The sequence below is a fragment of the Egretta garzetta genome, unplaced genomic scaffold (genome assembly GCF_000687185.1).
Source record: "Egretta garzetta isolate BGI_Z169 unplaced genomic scaffold, ASM68718v1 scaffold27, whole genome shotgun sequence".
Lineage (NCBI taxonomy): Eukaryota > Metazoa > Chordata > Aves > Pelecaniformes > Ardeidae > Egretta > Egretta garzetta.
The window spans coordinates 1,421,957-1,442,096 of NW_009260400.1; the positions used below are offsets into that span (position 1 = coordinate 1,421,957).

At 43.4% G+C, this 20,140-nt stretch overlaps 1 protein-coding gene across 2 annotated transcripts in view; it reads left to right on the forward strand.

Moving 5' to 3' along the window:
* LOC104130236 (E3 ubiquitin-protein ligase RFWD3) overlaps positions 1 to 18,082 on the forward strand; it is a 29,400-nt gene extending 11,318 nt beyond the window's left edge. For both annotated transcript variants that reach the window (XM_009643260.2, XM_035898788.1), the window contains 10 exons: positions 1,538 to 1,626; positions 1,753 to 1,953; positions 4,200 to 4,291; positions 6,458 to 6,572; positions 11,637 to 11,865; positions 13,054 to 13,204; positions 15,415 to 15,591; positions 16,257 to 16,471; positions 16,730 to 16,947; positions 17,626 to 18,082. In XM_009643260.2, coding sequence (XP_009641555.2) covers positions 1,538 to 1,626; positions 1,753 to 1,953; positions 4,200 to 4,291; positions 6,458 to 6,572; positions 11,637 to 11,865; positions 13,054 to 13,204; positions 15,415 to 15,591; positions 16,257 to 16,471; positions 16,730 to 16,947; positions 17,626 to 17,769 — 1,631 coding nt within the window. In that variant the 3' untranslated portion in view covers positions 17,770 to 18,082. The remainder of the gene's footprint in view (positions 1 to 1,537; positions 1,627 to 1,752; positions 1,954 to 4,199; positions 4,292 to 6,457; positions 6,573 to 11,636; positions 11,866 to 13,053; positions 13,205 to 15,414; positions 15,592 to 16,256; positions 16,472 to 16,729; positions 16,948 to 17,625) is intronic.
* Positions 18,083 to 20,140: the final 2,058 nt, after the last annotated feature.

The window sequence follows — 20,140 nt, forward strand, 5'->3', positions numbered from 1 at the left end:
CAGGCTGCTGCTTGTAAATAATCCTGGAAATGTTCAGAATAACTTCAAATTTAGAGATTATTACTTAGTGCACTTCCGGTGTTATATATTATCAATGAATATTATTGAAGACATCAAGTCACATGTCTGGAGATCAGCAGTGCTTTCAGTTTTCAGAGAAGGATCTGATTCGGTATTTTTTTTTTTTAATTATTTGCGATTTCAGCCTGCTTCAGTTTAGAGTTTTCTTTTCATTCCTGTAACTTCTTGTGACACTTAGCTGAGGAGGTAGAGGTACTTAGGACAGTTTGTCTTTTTCTTTCCTCTGCTTTTTCTGGATTGCAATCCTTTATCCAGACTCCTTCGCAGGCTGCCACGCACTTCAGTGACATTGTTTGTGAGGAACATATGCGGTTTATGTAAGAGTGACAAATAGTTAACTTGCTGTTCAAGGTTATCGATGCCCAGAGGATATGAGAACAAGAGTGGTTTTGTTTTTTTTTTACTTTAGTCTCTAAGGAATGTCCTTAGGTTTCATTCTCTGCCCTTAGGTTTGGTTTTGATTGGCCAAGCCAACCCTGACAGGTTTTTTTGAGGGTACATCTACGAGGTGTCTTCTGAACAGATTCATTCTGCTTGCTCCGAGTTAGTCTTACACGTGACAGGAGCTCAAGCTGTTAAGTGCTGTCTAATATTGTGTGAACATATGCTCTCTGTTGGGTTTTCTGGAATCCCCTTGTATTTTTTTTTTTTTTTTTTGGCTTATGTAAGCCACTGGTTCCTGTACAGCCCTGAACCATAGAGACTGAAAACTTTACTGACATTAGCCAGGGTTAGGTGATACCTCTCCACTGGATCGAGAATATCTGCCTCGAATACTAACCATGACTAATAACTTTTGCCAGGAGATGGGAGGAAACAGTGATTTCTGCTGCTTTTTTAGTTTGCCTGTGCTGGTAATCCAAACATAGTGTTTCTGTGTGCCCATGCTTCAACAGAAGGGCTAACAGAGGCCCACCACAAAAACATATGGCCCAGCAGAATTGATAGTTGGGATAACTACCAGCTGGAAAACTACTTAAGTCGGGGTGAATGGACAGCTAGCATATGGTAAATGCTTTCCTGGCACATGAAATATGCATGCTTAGATCCCTTGGCAAAATAACTGCTGCATATTGGTGTCTTTCTCCGGGCATGAAGATGCAGGGGTGTAACCTTATATCAGCCTAGCTATAGACCTGTATACAGAAATGCTTGTTTCCAGCAGGTCAGAAAATCCTGATAACAATGGCTGTCTTTAAAAGACCTCTCCCTTTTCATTGAAATTCTGCTGCTTTCTATAAAAGAAAACATCAAGTTCTTTAGCGCTGCTGTCGATGACTAGAAGGGCTTACCCACAGACTGACCTGCAGCATCCAGGGCGCTGATCTGAAGCTTTGTAGGTAACCTCTGCCGTTGTTACACTGCTTACCTTGTGCCCTGATGATTTTGGATCAAGTTGAGGAGAACTCCTTTCCTCCTGCTATATATCAGTTCATTTAAGCGATGCTTTCTTTAGTTTCCAGTCAGGTCCAAGCAGAGCCACCTCAAGCTTCTGCAGAACATGGAAGTCATGAAGATGAAGAGGCTGCAGTCCAGCAAAAGCAAGTAAGGTGACCTAAATGCTTTAGGAGACTGAGTAAATATGATAAATGCTGCATTTGTCTAAAAAATGTTACATGTTTTTTGTTTTTGTGTTTGTTTTTTTTTTTTTTTTTAAATTTTTAATACTAGAGAACTCCACTAAAGAAATCGGAACCATTGCTTCCTGTCACGCTGCTGGATGAGGAGGAGGAAGGGGATACCTGTGCAATCTGCTTTGAGCCATGGACCAATGCTGGGGGCCACCGTCTCTCTGCGTTGCGGTGCGGACACCTATTTGGTTACACCTGCATTGAAAGGTGGCTCAAGGGACAGGCAGGGAAGTGCCCCCAGGTAAAATGCACTGGAAAGGAGTTGCTATCGGGTAACTTCTGCGGGCGTGAGCACCATAGCTCTTATGGCTGCTTGCTGTATGAAGAATCCATCTTTGCCTGCTGTCAGAAATAACACAAATCACCATTATTTTGATGTAACTAGGCCAGGAACAACTAGCACTGCTCTGAAGGGAGGATTCTGACTTGAATTTTTGTCTTGAAGTAGAGCATTTGTGAATAGCAACCCAGAAGTTTGAGAGTTAAAAGTGCTAAACCTGTAATTAATTGGTTTCAGAACACTGCACTGTGGTCCTGGAGTGTGGGAATGGCAGACAGATTCCTGGAAGCAATTAACTAAGCATAAAGAATACATTATTGCACAAGAAATCTGTTTTAGAACTGTTTTCAGTCAGTTAATCTTCTGTTTTGAACTGCATCTGCTTTTGCAGCCTTTAAACAGATCAGGTTGTTCAGGTAACTCACAGAAAGTGAACGGAGAAGCAAGTTGCATCCTTTAATATCCATTTGCAAGTGGTGGATCTGCTTTTTAAGGTTCTCTTTTCAGGTTTGTTTCCATGGGTAACATTGATCTCTTGATTAGGTCTACATTTCTCTGTGATGTGCTTCCATTCCTTATTCCTTTTTTCCAGAAAGGAATGTTGACAAAAAAAATAGGTCAATGAGTACTTTGCAAATAGGATTCAGTTCTGCCAAGTGGGTGGCTGGAAGGCCCAGGGTTTCTTTGGCTTTGTCATTTTAACAGTTGGGCTTGATGATCTTGAAGGTCTTTTCCGACGTAAAGGATTCTATGATTTTGAGAGCTTCCATGGTCTTGCTTGACTTTGTGCAGGATTCCCTCCTCTCAACAAGAAACTTCCTGTTGATGTGCACTGTGATTAAACCAAAGGAATTGCTGTTGCCATTGCAAAGGCCCAAGGCCCAAACCTTATTTTTCTTATCCCTGTCAGTTCCGTGTAAGCTTTTCTTCACCCACTCCAGGCCTAGGCAGAGTTCTTGGAGACCTTCCCGGCATCTTTGCTCTTTGGAATTTTGTGACTGTTTTCTTCTTGAACACTAACAACTTGTAAGGATTTTCTTCTTTTTCCTCCAGTAATTACATCACTGGAAATTTACTGGGAGAACTTCTTGCTCTGGAGAGAACCTTGCAGCTAAATCATCTTCCCTTCATTTTCAGTTGCTGTCCTTTGTGACTGGGCATTCTCTATTTGAATAGCACAGAGTTGCTGTGTGTGGTGCTCTGTATACTAAGTGGCTTGAGTGCAAGTTACTGTGAAATCGCAGCACTCCTGATCCTGCCAGTGACAGCTGCTGGCTCCCAGGAAAGCTGTCTTAGCCACTGACTGCTCTGCAAGGCAGTGCTTTACGAAGGGAGGGAGGTGGTTTGATCTGAAACTGTTGCCCGCAATATCTTCATGCTACTAAATAATAGAAGTCCACGTAGTAATTTAATGTTCGGTGGAGGTTACTCCATCTGAGTATCCGCTGCCTCTTTTCTGATCAACAAAGTAAGCGTGCCAATGCCATAATGTCTTCCAAGTCCCAGCACAGGAAGGTATTCTCTCTTCTTCTTAAGGTGAATCTAAAGTACTAAATGGTCACAGCCAGACACACAAAATCACTGGAAAATCTGACTCCCCATGTATCACTGAAGTTGGTGGGATGTCAGTGTTTTGTACTGACATGGGAACGCTTTTATGGACTTAGGCCTATAGGATTTGATCAAAAGAATATAGTATGTAAATAAGAGTTGAGTGTATACTCATGGCTTCCCAAATCCTTGTCTGTTGGCCAAGCAGCCGGTCTTGATGTTTTCAAAATACTAGCTGGGCTGGTGTTTTGGTTTAGATCTTTTTGTTTTGTTTTGTTTCCCCCCACACACACACACACTTTGTCTGGTTATTTATTTATTTATTTTTCCTCCTGGAATTTACCTAACCATGCTCCACTGCTGGTACTTCAACAGAACAAGTTTAGTGGGAAGCAAGGAGACACATTATTAAAGGTGCAATGGGATACACGATCTGAACCATTGTAGCCTCAATTAGAGCTCTGGTGTCTGTATGAGGGAGTGTCTTGCAGACACGCTGTGGTATGTTTGTGGTTTTGGGGACTTGTTTTCAAGTAGACAACCCCTCCCTTCAAAGCTATAAGGATTTTTCAAAGTAATGCCTAGCAACTTGTAGGGATGCATAGTTTGGGATAATTAAATTCTTGTAGCTGAACTGAGCTTGTCTTTTATTTCAGTGCAATAAGAAAGCAAAACGTTCTGACATTGTGATCCTCTATGCTCGTACTTTGAAGGCACTGGATACTAGCGAACAGGAACGCATGAAAAGGTACGAAGTCTCCACATAAAGATAACTTCCTCACTCACTGCCATGCCATTGAAAGCTGCAGTCTGGTTTCTACTTACTGCTTTCATTTCCTGTACTGCCTAAAGCAATTTGTGCATTCCCTTGGGGATTATCATGAGTATGGCTGGCCTAACAAACCAAGGCCTTGCTGGGTTGCATGTGTCTTACCTGGAAAGAGAATTTTCTCTTGGTACAGAATTCTTGTGTTTGCAGCACTGAAATAGCAAAAGCTATCTTGTGCTGTAGCCTGAAATGTCATCATGGGAGAACATGCAGAGTTATTGTCAAAAAGCCATATATTGCTAATTCATCATTAAATGAGAAAAGCGAGGCATATTTCGAAATGCAAGGGGGGTGAATAGCTGACCTTTTCTGCATGCATTAATCAGAGTAATCTCTCACATGAATCACTTTCCATCTTGCTTTGTCAAACTCTTCATGTAGTTTTATTTACAAAAGGTCAGCAAGCATTACTATGACTCTGCTTCCCCCTCCAACTTAAATGTAGACTTTTTCTTGGAAAAAAAGGAAAAGCAGGTATGAAAATGGGGATTAATTTCTTTTCAGTAAGATGCTGTCACAGATACTGTTTGAAATTAAAAGGCTGCAGATACCAGAGTTCTCCTGAATCTGGTAGTGAATAGAATTTAATTGGGGTCTTCTGCACATGTCTCTAACTATACTGCTGTTCTTTCAATGCAGTCTTTCAACAGAAACCTCACTATCCTGGTAATTATTAATCAGAAATAATTGAGGAGTATCTGTCATGAAGGGAAAATATCTCTTCTGTCCAGATTGCCACTGCCTGATGGTTTTTGGACTGTACCTTTAGAAGGATCACACTTCTTTTACTGGATTGACACTACAAAACAAATGATAAATAAGATTTTTCTCAAAAGCACGGGAGACATTTGGGTGTTTAAATCTTACTCTCTCTCATGGAGAGGTAGTTGTCCAACTGCTGCTTGTATCTCAGTCTCGCTGGAGCTCTTCCCCCACTTGTCCTACTCCTCCTCTGCCTCCTGTTTTCATGGGGAGGCAGACAGCAACAACTGCCTGCTAGTCTAGTTAAGTTGCTGGCAGTGGCTCCTTCGTGGCACAGGGCCATGAGTGGCAGGCAAATTTAAACACTGATGCATGCATTGATATTGTTTGCACAGTCTTGAATTAGGTTTAAGATGATGCGTCTTGTTCTTCACATTCAAAAAAGCCAGCCTTCGGGCTCTCTGGGTACTTGCGTAAAGGATGCATTTGCGATGGTTCAATATAGCATTTCGGCTGTTTCTTCCACAGCAAAAAAAAAAAAAAAAAAAAAAAAAAGACACTATAGGGAAATGACAGAATTCTGTGTTTGGTAAACATGCAAGGCTGGGTCTGTATATTCAGAAGGTCCTTAGGCAAGCTAGATCTCCCTGTACCTGAACTACTGAAACAACTGGAATATTGCAGCTTTCAAAGTGCAGAATGCAGCAGTCAACACTGTAGACTAAACGTGCAGATAACTTTAAGTAATACCACTGTTTCTTCCCCCTCTTTAACTATTCCTTCATATGTAAAGCATATATGAAAGAGAAATTGAAGTATGTTATCAGAACTGCTGCTGCTAAATTGTGTGTATGCACTTTTAGGCTCAAGGTGAGGTAGTAAGCATGGCTTCTATACGGGCAGTCACAGAGAATGTATCTGTCTATTTTGGGTCCAGCTGTATTTCCTGAAATACAAAATTAGTTCCTGGTAGTAGAAACAAGCTTGAAGATCTTGCTGTGTTCTGTCTTGCTGTATTACTGACAAGGTATATTATGTGGATGTTGATGGTATAGAATTTGCTAAACTGTTTCTGTAGGAAAAAAAAAAACAAACCCTGATTTCTCTCTTGTTCTCCTAAATTGGCACGTTTGGAGAGAGTGAGGAGAGAGGCTGTTGTTTCTATGGAACAATACTTTGAGTGAGTCATTTGGTACAATTGCATAACCGAGAACATCTTGAGGTGAATGTACTGGATGAGTGTGCTACCAGATTTTCTGTTACTTTTGAATTTACCTGAACAGGACTTGTGTTGCAATGAAGTCTGGGCATAGGAGTAGACAGCCCAGAGAAGCGTCCCAGTGTAATACCTGGTCCTAAGGATTGCTTTGCTCATTCCTCCAGCTCTTTAGAAAAGGAGCAGATGTTGCGGAGACAGGCAGAGCTGGAATCTGCACAGAGCCGTCTCCAGTTGCAGGTTTTGACAGATGAATGCAGCAAACTCCGCAAGCAAGTTCAGGTGAGTCTCACACTAATACCCAGAGGATTTCCTTTCCCTTCAACCTGTCTTTTGCATGTTACCTGAGAGGAGAGAAGACTGGTTTTAATAAGCAGCAAGATCTAGTAAACTCAATTGGTGAATTCATCAGGAGTATTCTAAACATCCCAGGCTGGCATATTCATGTATGCTACACAACGCTGACCTTTTTTTGTGCTTCTAAGACTTAATCAAAGTTGCAAGTACAGATTAGCAGTAGGGGTTTTTGGCTGCTGATGTTGCAGGTTCCTCCTTGGCTTTTATGGTGCTGGGAAAGGCCTGGCAATGCAGCACCAAACTTATTCTCCTCATCTTTCTCTTGGCTGCATCAAAGTAAGCTTTGAAAATCTCTATAGTAAACCTGTAATGGGACCTATTGTTAGTTGAGAGCCTTTGAGAAGTAGTTTTTGAAGAGGTGTGGCTGTTTGTTATTTTCCTTTATTTTTTTTGCATAAAACCCCTAATTTTTTTGTGAAGGCCAGTCAACAATCTGCTTAAGCACCTTCTGGTACCATGAGACCTGGCCTGTCAGTAGGGTAGGCCGTATGCATGGGCTGAAGACCTGCAAAGAGGTGCCTCTGTCCCCTTAAAATACAAATTACTCAGAATAAATGACTGGTTGCTAAACAGCTGCTTCCTTTCTGTCTCATGCAAGACTGCGATATTTTGTAACCCATCACAAATTAAAAATTTATCATCATTTCATGTGTATGTTATCACATAAATTATCATATATCTATCATAAATTGTGGACTTGATTGATCCTTCCAACTGTGAATGTTGGAAGGCATGTTCCAGCAGTGCTAGGTTTTCCAACAGCCTGTTTCTCAGCCGGTTTTCCTCCTTTTTTTTTTTTTTTGTTGTATGAGGTAATGATATCTAATCTCTCACTGTCTAGTAACTCAATTTTATGCTTTTTTTCTACTTCTGGATTTTTTTATAGCCTTGGTTATTCATGTCTGTACATTAAGCAACATCTTCTTTGCTGAAGTCTTCCTGTGTGACGTAAGATAAGGCTTTATAAATTGCTTGCCTAAATTCTTGCATGAAGCTGTACGTTCATCAGAGCTAATAAGAAAATTGCTCCGCTTTAAACTTCGGCTTAAAAATGTGAATAAGATAAAACAGCACGTCCATAATGTCTTCCTGCAATTCTTTTGGTGTTAAATGATGGAGTATCCAGTCTAACTGAATTGAAGTCACATGTTATAAAGATTAAGTACCCTGTGTTCTTTAAGCTCTGCTTTGGTATTTATACTGCATTCATCACTGTCCCGTAGTGGTTCGTGTGAATGCTGGAAGCAATTTTAAGGTGCTTGTTTATACTATGAATAAACTGAAAGTATAATAATGTGCTGGGGAGCAGAAAGTTGGCAAGAAGTCTGGAGTAAGTCTAAGCTTGCTTATATTTTAGGCATATGCCTAACGAGTTCATTCTCTTATGAGAGAGGTCATCTAGTAAAGCAACTCCTTGCGCAGAATCATTTAGGTTGGAAGGGACCCTAGTTGGGTAACTTCAGCATTGGGTTGCTCAGGGCACTGTCATGCCGGGTGTTGAGTGTATGCAAGCAGATCGCACAGCCTTTCTGGACAGCTCATCATTTGACCAATTTCCCACAGAGAAATTTTTTTTTTCCCCCTAACATCTAATCCGAATTTGCCTTGTTACATCTCAAGTTGGCTTCCCTGGTCCTTTCAGCAAGCAATGTTACTGATGGCACCCGAAAACATGTTTAATCAGCATACAAAGCCATAAGTCAATATAGAAAAGAAAGTGCTGTGGGATTACAAAAGAAATGCATGAAATGTCCGTATGCTATGGGCACATTTGGTATGGCAAAGTTCAGCTGCATAGAACTCTATTGGAATAGTTACGATGTTCACTGCTTGCATACAAATTTTGGTGTCTGAAGTCTTACGGACAGCAAATGCCATCGTTTTCCCCCCAAAAGTCACTGCGTGAACCCTTTCTTGTTGCTAATGTGCTTGAGAGCTGTGCCTCATCAGCAGTCATGTCACTAGTTACGACCTTTTTTAGGTTTTTATGTGTTTTTTCCCTGCTCTTGTCCATTATACTTTGTTATTGAAATATTTAAGATGATTAAGGCTAGAAAAGGGATGTTTTGTAAGTTTTTAGCTGTATGAAAATATATGAAGAAAGGAATTTGAGGGGAGAGAGGGTAGGTAGCTTACTAAAACTCTGGAAGAAAGCTCTCAACGGTGCCGTTTTATATGTAAACCTGCAGCACGTGCTGGGCTGAGCTATATGCTGCACATTGCGTGGCAGGTTCAGGCTTGCATTTTGGAGGCAGTGCTACTGAAGCCTTACTTTTGCCTAAAGTTCTTCCATTGTGAGGACAAAGAACTTGGGAATCAGATGTGAGCTACTGCAGTACTCCTCCTGAATCTGCCAAATTTTGCAATAAAGGTTAGCTAACGATAAGCAAACGGTCTTTGGCTTCTGGCATTAATACCACTGATCAACTGGGGTAGGAGATTCACTTTTGCGAGCGGGAAACAGAAGCTCTGTGCAAATGGAGCAGTAAAGGGAGGACTGACAGGGAGATGACGGGAGGTTGCATGCTGCTGGGGAGAAGAAAGTAAGTTGTGAGCCTTGCAGAGGTTTGTTTATATTGCTTGATGTATTGGCAAAGGTTTTTTTAAATAGGATTTTCAGAGCATCCAAAAAGAATTGGATGGCAAAACATCAATAAAAATTTGTGAACCTAGCACTGTTAGAAGAATTTTAGGCTAATGGTTTTATTGCATAGAAGTCTTTCATCTTTGTGATCGCCTCCAGTTGATGTCTGAGGAAGATGTAGAAGAAATAAGTAGAACCTGGTATTTCATTCAGCTATTACTTACAGTGAACCCAATTAAAAATGCTTCGTGTCCCTTTGACTGAATTTGAACCTGAACCAAAGGAAGGTGGACTGACTGCCTGTAGTGCTGCACAGTAGCTTGAGGTTGTACAGTTATGTGTTTATTAAACGCAAGGCTGTGCAGTGTGAGGCAGCAGGCGTAAGAGGGCTGTGGGAGCACAGCCAGAGAGCGACAGCCACCTGATAACAGCCTTTGTCCTTAAGGCTCCATATCAGCTATTAAGACTGTAACCTAATACTCAAAACTGTTCTGAATTTGTTGTAGTGGGTGGTTTTCCTTTCCTATTCATTGTGCTCTCCTACATGCTCCTTAGGAAGATTTTGCCATATATCCTTTTTTTTTTCCCCCAACCTGTGTTCATGCATCCCTGAAAGCTGAAATCTAGGAGGCAGTCCTAGCGTGTGCAGAGAGGCGAGTGTGCCCTCGAGGCCCTTAGTCAACAACCAGGCATCAGGAAAACTGCAAACATCTTAAAGGAAGGTACAGGCTTACGCTACCAGAAGAGTTCTTTTGAGCACAATTAGTGGAATCTGTTCTGCAGTGCAACATTTTTAATCGCCTTGGTAATGTGTCTCCAGTTAAGACTTCTGATTCTGCTGGGTTTGTTCATTGTGTTTAAATGTAAACACGGTACTAATAGTCCTTGTGGGTTTAATTGTCTGGTTTCCTTTTTAAGAACTTGTGTAAAAGTTGAATGTTGAGTGCAGGTGACAAGGAGGCGTTTGTAAACTCCTCAGAGCAATAAATAAGTTTAATCTCTTCTGATCCTGAGTGGTGGCGGTATCCTCCTGCCTTTTAGAAAGAAGGAGTTTATTAAATTTTTGATTAAAAGTTACTTTCTTTTAAGTTACCTGTGTTTTCACTGACTGCTTGCTCTAGCCCAAAGCTATAGCTTCCATCATAAGCATCCTGGCACCCCCTGGCCCCCTCTTCTTCCTCCCCAGGTTGTTCTGTCTTTGCTTGCTCTAATGGGATCATCTCGAGTCTTCAGCTTTGATTTTTATTCCCTTGGGGAATTCCCAATGAGTTTGATGCAAAGCAGATCAAACTTCTGTGAAATACCAGAACTGTTCTCTTGAGCAGTTTCCAAAACTTACAGGTCTCGATGGTAACTATTAATGTAGAGCTTGATCTTTGATCTTGCCTCTGAGATCCACTGCCTTTGCATAGATGTGAGTTAAGTGGTAGTGGCTGGTTCAATATCAAAGCTAGCTTGCAATCTACTAATATATTCATAATATCACTCTCGTGGCCCTTAATTGTTTAAAAATTACATAGTATTTGAAGCATAATCTATGTTGCTCAGACAACGGAAAGCAAGTAGCAATTTTCTTAATATATTCACTCCCCCTAATACCCCTGGGGTTCTGTACTGTCTGGGTTTTGCCCTTGGATTACAACAAGTTGTTCAATGGGCTTTTTTGGGGGGCATTTTTAGTTGACTCACAATATGCCAGTGTCACTATTTGCATACCCACCTCACCCCTGATGACCTCTGTGGAAAGAGGAATTCTAGGAATACCTTGTTGCTGATGGAAGCTGCCCTTGGCTGTGTCTCTGCTGAGCATCCTTGAGCATTCATTGGTTGAGGTAGAAGAAGAGAGGGGAGGAGGTGGTGGAAAGCAGGGCTGGAGCTCTTGAGAGTTGTCGTTCCTGGAATTTGCTGCCCAGGGTTTACAAGAACAGGGTCATCTTCATTAGACTGATTTGTTTCCTGCAACGCCTTTTATGTTGAAACTTGGGATTTATTTCTTTATGGGGTATTCTGGAAACTCTGGAAAATGGTTCTAATTGACTTTCTCTTGTGGTTTAGCTGCATGTAATACTTGGCAGTTTATTCTTTTCTAAACAGCATTGATCTGGTAGTAATTGTTACCGGCTTTTATGTGTTGCCCAAGAGTCCTCTCTCACAGGGTCTAACACATACAATAACAGACTTTGAGTACATTCTGCCAGAACTTGCGTAGCATTTTAAATGCTTTAGTTGCTCACGGTCATAGTTGGTGGACTTGGAAATCCAGCATTTCAGGAACAGCATGGAAATTGGACCGTATTCTCCCTCTTTATGTGAGAACAAGCGCAGTTGCAGCATTGGGAACAGATAGCACAGTAGGTTACATTGCCAGTGACGCATTAAAGCTCTTTGGGTCTTTTTCTTTGCAGGAGCTGAAGGCTCTGGTGGCCCAGCACAATGTGAGTGCTTCTCAGCAACCTGGCAGCTCCCGCACCTGCCTCCCGGGCAGCCTCCCCTCCAGCCAAAGCCAGCGCAAGTACCACTTGGAAAAGGTTTTTGTGGTGTCTCAGACTGGGAACTGCAGGGTAATGGCGTACTGTGACTCGCTGAGTTGTCTTGTGGTATCGCAGCCCTCTCCACAGTCGACTTTTATTCCTGGTAATTAAGTCAAGATTTGGGGGTTCATACGTGAAAGTTAAATGTGTGTTCTGCTTGCTCCCTCCTCTCCCTCCTTCTCTTGCTTGACCTTGGGCATGTGCCTTGTAAACTAGGAATGCTCCTAAGACATCTGGCCCTGGCCTCAGTCGCTTCTGCCTAGCGAGGTAGCTTGTTTCTCCCATCACTTCTACGGCACAATCCTAGCAGAGGGGCTCTGGCTCTTCTGCTGAAGCACCACATCCACAAGAAGGTAAAAGGGTGCATGGTGCTCCTTGCAAGGGTGGGTCTTCTGAAAGAACAAGGAGCCAGTGCACTACAGCATGTGCAGAAGCTTCCCGTGCTTGAGTGAGAAACATTGCTCCCCAGATTGTAGGTGGATTGATCCCCATGCAGCTGATTTGTCAATGCTCTTCAGAAAAAGAAAAGTTTATTGCTTTTGTTTTTTCTTTTAATATGAATGACAAGAGCACTGTTTCCCAGTGAGGAAATAGGAAACCAAGAAGCCATGGCAGTCCTGTTTCTGTTGCACTGTTATGGCCAGGGACAAGTGACCTGACATCTGGACCAGCACCAACTTGCTTTTTCAGTGAAGCAGATGGCAGCATTAGGAGTCTGAGTGTTTTATTTGCAAAGTACTTCAATGCTTTCTGAAGAATGACGCTTTACTTTATTTGGTTAATGATTTGGAAATTAATATGCCTTTTCTAGGCATAACAAAATTGTTTTCTGCATTCAACTGACCTTATTTTTCTGACTTTTGGAGCCAGGGAATGAATCTCTGAATGGAGGCTTTGTGGTGACTCCTATAGCATATGGGTTAAGTTCACCTGTAAGCCTTCTTTGCAGGGACACTTGTTCTCTTAAATAGCCATGTAATCCTACTGTGTGTGGCTTTTATCAAGGCAAGAATGTCTTTGAAGAAACTGGCTAAAGAGCAGTAGGCTCTTGTAACAAGAATTGTAATGCTGATATCGAGTTTGCTCTTGCTGGGTGGGATCCTTGGGGATTTAGCACTGTTGCCATTTGAACTAAAGAATGATTTGTGGCAGTTCTTAGCCAGAACAGCAAATAACATTTACATGTTCATCCCACCACAGGCTTCAGTACAGACGTTGTTCTGGCATGGAACTGCTAGTTCTACACAGACACTGCTTCACCATAATCTGCTTTATTGTTCTTCTGTGGTAGGTTGTGGTGTTAAGATGATGAGCGTGGCCAACCTGAAGAGCAGTCAGTACATTCCCATGCACAGTAAACAGATTCGGGGACTGGCTTTCGGCAGTCGAGCGGATGGCTTGCTGCTCTCTGCTGCTCTGGACAACACTCTCAAACTTACCAGGTGAGCCCTGCTGGGGGGGAACAACTTGTCCCAGCGGAGCTTTGCTATGTGCGAGAGGCTGGATTGGATTTGTTCTGTCTTGCAGCACTTGTTATTCTGCTCTCCAAAAGACAGTGCTAAGAGGAGATCAGGTCTGCATTTATTCTTCCTGAACGTGGGAACTAACAGAGAGAAAGACTTGTTCTTGCTCTCAGATCCTTTACATGTGTTATGGAGCTTCCTCTCTCTGGTAACTTTCCTGTGGAGAATTCAGTGGGAAATAAGTAATTTAACACAAATTAGCCAAGTTGCGTTGAGGAAAAAATGTAGCATGATGTATGGATGTGAAATTCACTGTCAGCTGGGTTTTCTGTTACTGGAGGGAAGCGTGGAGCATGGGAACTTGTATGGCCTAAAACAGGAACAAGGGGTATTTAGGTTGGGCACTTTCTTCCCTGTGCTTCTCTGTTGGCTTCTCTGACTTTAAACTTCTTGCAGAGCATGGAATTCATCTGGGATGTGAAATGTGTAGACAGTGTTGTAGAGCATGTGCTAGAGGCACACAGGTTCTCTAGAGCTAGCAGAGACTTAAAGCAGCAGGTTGGAGGTTAATTATGCAGAGGCTGAGAGAAAAACATGTCTGGTCCTGGTAGAATTTACAGCCTGTGACTGTATTTTCTTACCACACTGTGCTGCTCTTTAAGCTTAAGCTGCTTCAAAACTTTGGCGGATTGATTCTTCTTGAGTTATGTTAACATCTCTATGCACATCTGTCAGTACAGGGTTAGGCAGGATATGTGTCTGTTATACAACTGATCAGGCCCAATTCTTTCCCTTGAGTGAAGCAATGAAGAAAACTTAATCCTCCAACAAAAATGTAAAGAATGTTGCTTTCCTGTTACCACGCTGAAATGTTTGCTGGACTGGCTAAAAGCAAAGAAAGCTGGCTGACGCTAAAGTCAGCATGTCAGACTTCTAACTGATGAGGTAGATATTCTTTTCATGGCTTAATCTGGAGAGTGGCTTCTCATCGCAGTATCTGCCCGGACACTTGACTCCCATAGCTGCCCCTTGCTTGCCTGGCTGGCTGCATCAGAACCTGTGATCCTCTTGCCTTTGTGCTTGATCCCAGAGTGCCTCAGAGTTAAGTGCTTGCTTCAGCAGCATCTTCATACTGCTTTCAGCCTGCCTCTGAAGGAAAAGGCCCCATTTGGTCATCTTTCTTCCCTAGTTACTGATTTCATCATCATCCTACCCAAAGGAATTATCCAAGATGTCCTTAGGTCTCCTGTTCTGGCTTGCAGGTATTTAAAATAGCACCGTGACTTTAGGGTTTTTGTTTGGTGGTTTTGCTTTCCTGTTGCTTTGAACCAGTCACTGTTCTGATATCAAACTCCCCGTTCCCCCAGCCAGGTTTGTCTTTGTGGTTTTTCCCCTTATACTTACCTGGAAGCAATTACTTGCTTCTCTGGTGTTCGGAGCATAATCACCTTCCGCACGGAGGAGCCCCATGTCTTGTAAAGGATACTCAGAGTTACTCTGATATGCGCTGTCCTCTGCCTCGCACTGTTCTCAGTGTGCTGAGCCTTTGCTGCCCTTTGCAAATATGTTCTGACACCAACTTCATCTGCTGTTGTGGGCTGCACCCCTCTGCGTACTCCCCTCTTCCTTCCACAAATTGAGTTTCTAAGGAAATAGCGGTATAAATGTGCTTTTAACTGTCTTTACCCCACTCACTGTCTCGCTCCTGCTTAAATTGGATTCTTTTGAGGCATAAGTACTGTTCCTCTCATGTAGAAAGAGGGAAATAATTAATGAGAGATGTAATCCAAAGAGATGAGCCCTGTGATTTTAGGAATATGAGATATTATGGGATTGCGCTAGAGTCACTTCTCCTAATTGTTTCCAGAAAAGTAACTTAGCTTTCTCTTTCCAGTAAGGCAACTGAGACCCTGCTCTGAGATTTCCTTTCCCAGTCTCCAAAGATCAATCTGGAAAAAGAAGCATTGGCTTGGAAGAATTATAAATCACTTGACAATATCCAAGGGATTATTCTGTCTAGATTTTCCAGATTCATGTCTGGAGTAAAGCAGTTGTTAACTCAGAATTCAGCTGAGAGAGATGCTTCTGTCTACAGACTTTAAAAAGCTGGATTTGCTTACCTTAATTATGCTGTTATCTCATCAGTAGATGCTTGTGCAATGGACCAACGCTGTGCTTTTCTTCTGCAGCTTGGCAACAAATACAGTGGTGCAGACGTACAACACCGGCCGGCCTGTCTGGAGCTGCTGCTGGTGTCTCGATGATACGAACTACGTCTATGCTGGCTTGGTCAATGGCTCGATCATGATATATGATTTGAGAGACACGAACTCTCATGTCCAGGAACTAGTCCCTCAGAAGTCTAGGTATGGCAGAAAGATTTTTCATTCCTCTCAACTTCACTAATATACATTAAGCTAACCATAGCTGCTTCCATAAATCATACAGCATTTGTAATAGTTTAAATTGGTTTATGTGAATCTCCCTTTCAAAAAGGTACGGTTGGACTCGATGATCTTAAAGGTCTTTTCCAACCAAATGATTCTATGAAAATTCAAATTTAGCACAGATGTGAGAAGTCTCTCATAAGGTTGCGTGGTATATGTGTAACTTAGGACAAGTGCTTTGCACACAGTGGTCAGAAATGGACCCCTGGTCCACTGGTGCAGCCTAAGCAGAAGAACTGAATTTGTTTTGGAGCTGGGTTTAGTATTTAATTTGGAAAGGACAAATTACAAAGAGGCATGAGATGCTGGTACTTCCCTACTCGGGGAATCAAATGCTGATTTACATGCATCTGATGTGTGCTGTCTGATGCTTCTTTAAAACATAAAGCTCAGCAGTTAAGTTGAATTTCACGTATCCTTGACAAACCCATTGGGGTTCCTTGCTTTCAAAGGACCATTTTGTAGCCTCTTTAGGCCCTTGCTTTGCAATGTGATTGGAGCTTCGGTGGAGCTCTGAAGCGGTGAGGCGGAATGTCAGCGTGGCTGTGGCTGGCAGCACTGACTCCTGCTGCTTGTGCTTTCAGGTGCCCCATGGTATCGCTGTCCTATCTGCCCCGGATGGCCTCAGCGTCACTGCCTTATGGTGGAATATTAGCTGGGACCTTGGAAGGAGCCTGCTTTTGGGAACAGAAAGCTGGCAATTCCTACCGGCCTCATCACTTGCCACTGGAACCTGGAGGGTGCATCGATATTCAAACGGAGATCAGCACACGGCACTGCCTCGCGACGTACAGGCCTAGTACGTAATGGCGTGCATCTGCAATCTGCCTTTTGTTGCAGCTCTGGCCCGCTGTTTGTCGAGTTCAACAGCGGCTTTGGTGCCGAGGCCACAGCAGGGATGTGGTCCCTAAAAAACGCTGTGTTTGTCTGTATGTAGATAAAAGCAGGGTGAGGGCAAAAGGAGGCAGTGGCAGGGTGGTGTTGCTTGTATTCCTACTGTTAAACCTTGTCCGCAATTAAATTTTCCAAAGATTACCTTTTTATTTCTGCCACACAGGTAAAAATCACCCATGCGTGCGTTGTGTGATGATGGAGCTGAGTTGCAGCCCGCTGACGGAGGCCTCTGACGATGTGGTGTGTTCTTCTAACCCGGTTCAGACTTTCAGCGCTGGGCCCACCTGCAAGTTGCTGACCAAGAATGCCATTTTTCAGAGCCCGGAGGAGGATGGCAGCATCTTTGTGTGTGCTGGTGATGAGGCCTCTAATTCTGCTCTGGTATCTCTCCTTCCTTTTAGTGTGGGGGAGGGGTTTGTTGCAATTCTGGGGGGAGAGAAGCCTTAGCAGTCGCAGTATACGTCTCTTTTGGTGGGAATTGGCTTATGCACGTTACCCCACTCGGGTTGGTCCGTTGTGCTTGCTGTAGTGGGAGTAACTTTCCGATAGTGTGGGACACTCAGTATTAGCCACGGCCCATGGTCTGTGCCCATCAAAAGGAATGTGGGTAGCAAGCCCCTGTTGTCTACTAGAGGAATATAGTTGGGCATGCTGGCACAACTGGGCACTGTAACTGGTGTAATGGGGACTTGGTGGGCTAGCTAATACGGTAGGCGCTGTGAGGGCTGGACACAGGCTCTTTAGGAATGATGGGGAAGATGATGAGGAGGGTTGCCCTTTATGAAAAAGCAGCTTGGATGCAGAGGTTGGACAATGGGCTGCATGAGAGCTCATGAGTCAGGGTCAGAGGAGAGGGCAGCCAGGGTGAGGTCGTGCTGTGAGTCTGTTAAAAACCTGTGTGTGCAGGGTGTGAAAGTGGAGAAAGGGTCTTTCTGCTTCTTTTCTTCTAGAGAAAGGTAAGCAACTTGAGCAAAGTCTTTTCTCTAGAGAGAGGAAGCTCTGGATTGGATGGGAAGTGGGGGGAGAACCCTGCGGTCTTTGACCTTCTCTGTCCCACAGCTGTGGGATGCTGGAAGTGGCTCCCTGCTGCAGAAGCTGCAGGCTGACCTGCCTGTGCTGGATATCTGCCCCGTGGAAGTGAACCAAACCCACCTCCTGGCTACTCTGACTGAGAAGACTGTGAAGATCTACAAGTGGCAGTGAGAGCGGTCCCAATGCCTGCTGCAGAGAAACTTTCCAAATATGCTGCTGATTAACCCTACCCAAGCACTCAGTCCCCGACGCTGCTGTCCTGCATGTGCTGCTTACAGGAGACGGGAACCATTACAGCACCTTTCTGGCAGTAGCTGGGAACTGGGGTGTGCTGGTGCCTGGAACAATTCCTTTCTTACTCCACGTTCCTTTTTAGGTCTGCCCTTATTTCCTCTTTGGTCAATTTTTGTCGGTCAAACTCCGCAAGCTGCCTCAGCACAGCAGTAATTCTTGGACTGTCTCCAGCGTGTGTTGCTGCTTTTTTTTTTTTTTTTTTTCCCCCCCCCCCTGAACTCCTGCTGCACTTTCTCCTGGAGTCCTGCTGTGATTGAAAAGGTGGCGATATTAGCATCTCGCTAGCATTGCTGATACTCAGCGTAAAAGCAAGTTCGCTGCCTTAGGGAACATACTCCCATGTTCTTTTGAAGGTCTGGGGTCAGTTGGCATTTAGTCCCTGATGAGGACAGACCCTGGTTTGTGGCCGTGGAGGGAACAAGCTTGGAAAACCTCCAGAGAACCTTTTTTTCTTTTGTGTTCTTTTTCCCAATGAGCATATAATTTGCACTGTAATTCCTTAATGCCCCCATTTTCTTCCCCTTCTCTCTTCCCTGCTTCACCTGCAAGCAAACTTGAACAGTTTGGTTGTGGAAAATGAAACTAGAGAAGTACAGGTAAAGAGGAGGATGATTCTTGTACTGTTGGCTGCTGAAATCCGTGTCTTCCTTACAGACAGCAATGTACTAAAATGGACAGTACCTTGAAAAAGAATGCTGGCTGCTTTTTTGTTGTTGGCTTGGTGGTTTTGGTTTCTTTCCTCCCCCCTTTTGAGGAACTGGTGCAAACTCTGGGATTTCGTCATCTTGCTTTCACTGACCCTTTGCCTTCCTTCAATCATAGATGCCAGGTCAGCAGCCGGTCACAGCGAGCTTCTGGCTGTATTTGTGTGTGAGCATGCTGCAGAGTCACTGGCTCATGTAAACCTGAGCCCATCGGTTGGGCGGCATGTGCTGGCTGGGTGGGCCCTTAGCACCCTCACCATAAATACGCTGAGGGGTGTGAGAACGTTTACCTCCAGGCCAGATCATGAAAGAGGACTTGGGTTTCATTTTATATTTACCGAAAGCCAACTTGCAAGGATGTTGGAAGCCATGGGACAAGTTCCCTGTGCTGGAAACATATCCCTCGGCATGCCTCTGCCTCTGGCCGTGGTAACAGCATCAGTCCTGTTGGGATTGAGTGTGTCGCTGCTTAAACTGCCAGAACAGTTTTATTTTCTGAAGTCTGGGGCTTGCACAGTATGATCCTGTTTATCTTCCCTCTTAAAAGTGAGATTGAGAAGATCTCTGCTTAACTTTATATTTTTCTGTACAGTATTTTGTTCCTATATTTTTATATACTGTAAAAATAAAGTGTTTATAATCAAATATAACTGGTGCTGCTTCACTTTAAAAATGTGCCTCAGTGATATGCACTGTGTATGTCATGAGCATCAACATACATCCCCACATGCAGGTAAGGATTCTCGTGCTTGGTGTTGCTTCCATATCACGCTGAGCTTCAGATGGAAATAATGGAGGCTTTGAGCGACCGACAAGTCCTTGCTGACCCACACTGCTCTGACCAGGTGAGGGGAAGGGAAAGGGTTGAGCAAAGTCCGGGCTGTGCACCTGGGACATCCTTTTAAACTGGGAATGAACTTCCTGACATGAGATGTGTTGGCATTTTAACAATGGTATGGAACAAAGGGTTGGTAGAAGGAATAATGTCGTGAGAAGGGACCGGGTAATGCCAGCTAAAACCAGAAGGAGCAGGCTGCTCTTTGCGACTTAGTGCAATGAGCTGCTTGTTCTCAGCCGTTTTCAGGCGTCATTTATGCTCAGGCAACTCCAACCCCTTTCTTCCCACAACGAAATACAAAAGAAAATCTTAAACACAGACAGGAAAAGGAATTTAAAGGCCTCTCAGCTCTTGATTTTCTAGGTAGCACTTGTTTTCTACTTTATACCACTCTACAGGCATAAGAGGTACAAACTTAAATGGTATTAAAATAATAATGGAAGATGACAGTTTCAGGTTCTCTCAGTTTTCAAATCCAGAGTTTAAGAAAATTTTCAAAGACTCGAGATGTGAAGAACCCTGTAACGCTGTCCTGGTCACAGGTTTGCAGCAGGCTCCAGGAAAAGAGTGCCTAAATTGTGTGCAGAGGACTGATAAGAGGTCAAATGTGTTAATTAAACATTTGCTCATTTCTGCCTGGAGTCAAAGGGGCAGATTTTCAGATGGAAAAAAGGGAAACATTGGTGGCTCTGCAGGGTGCAGAGCA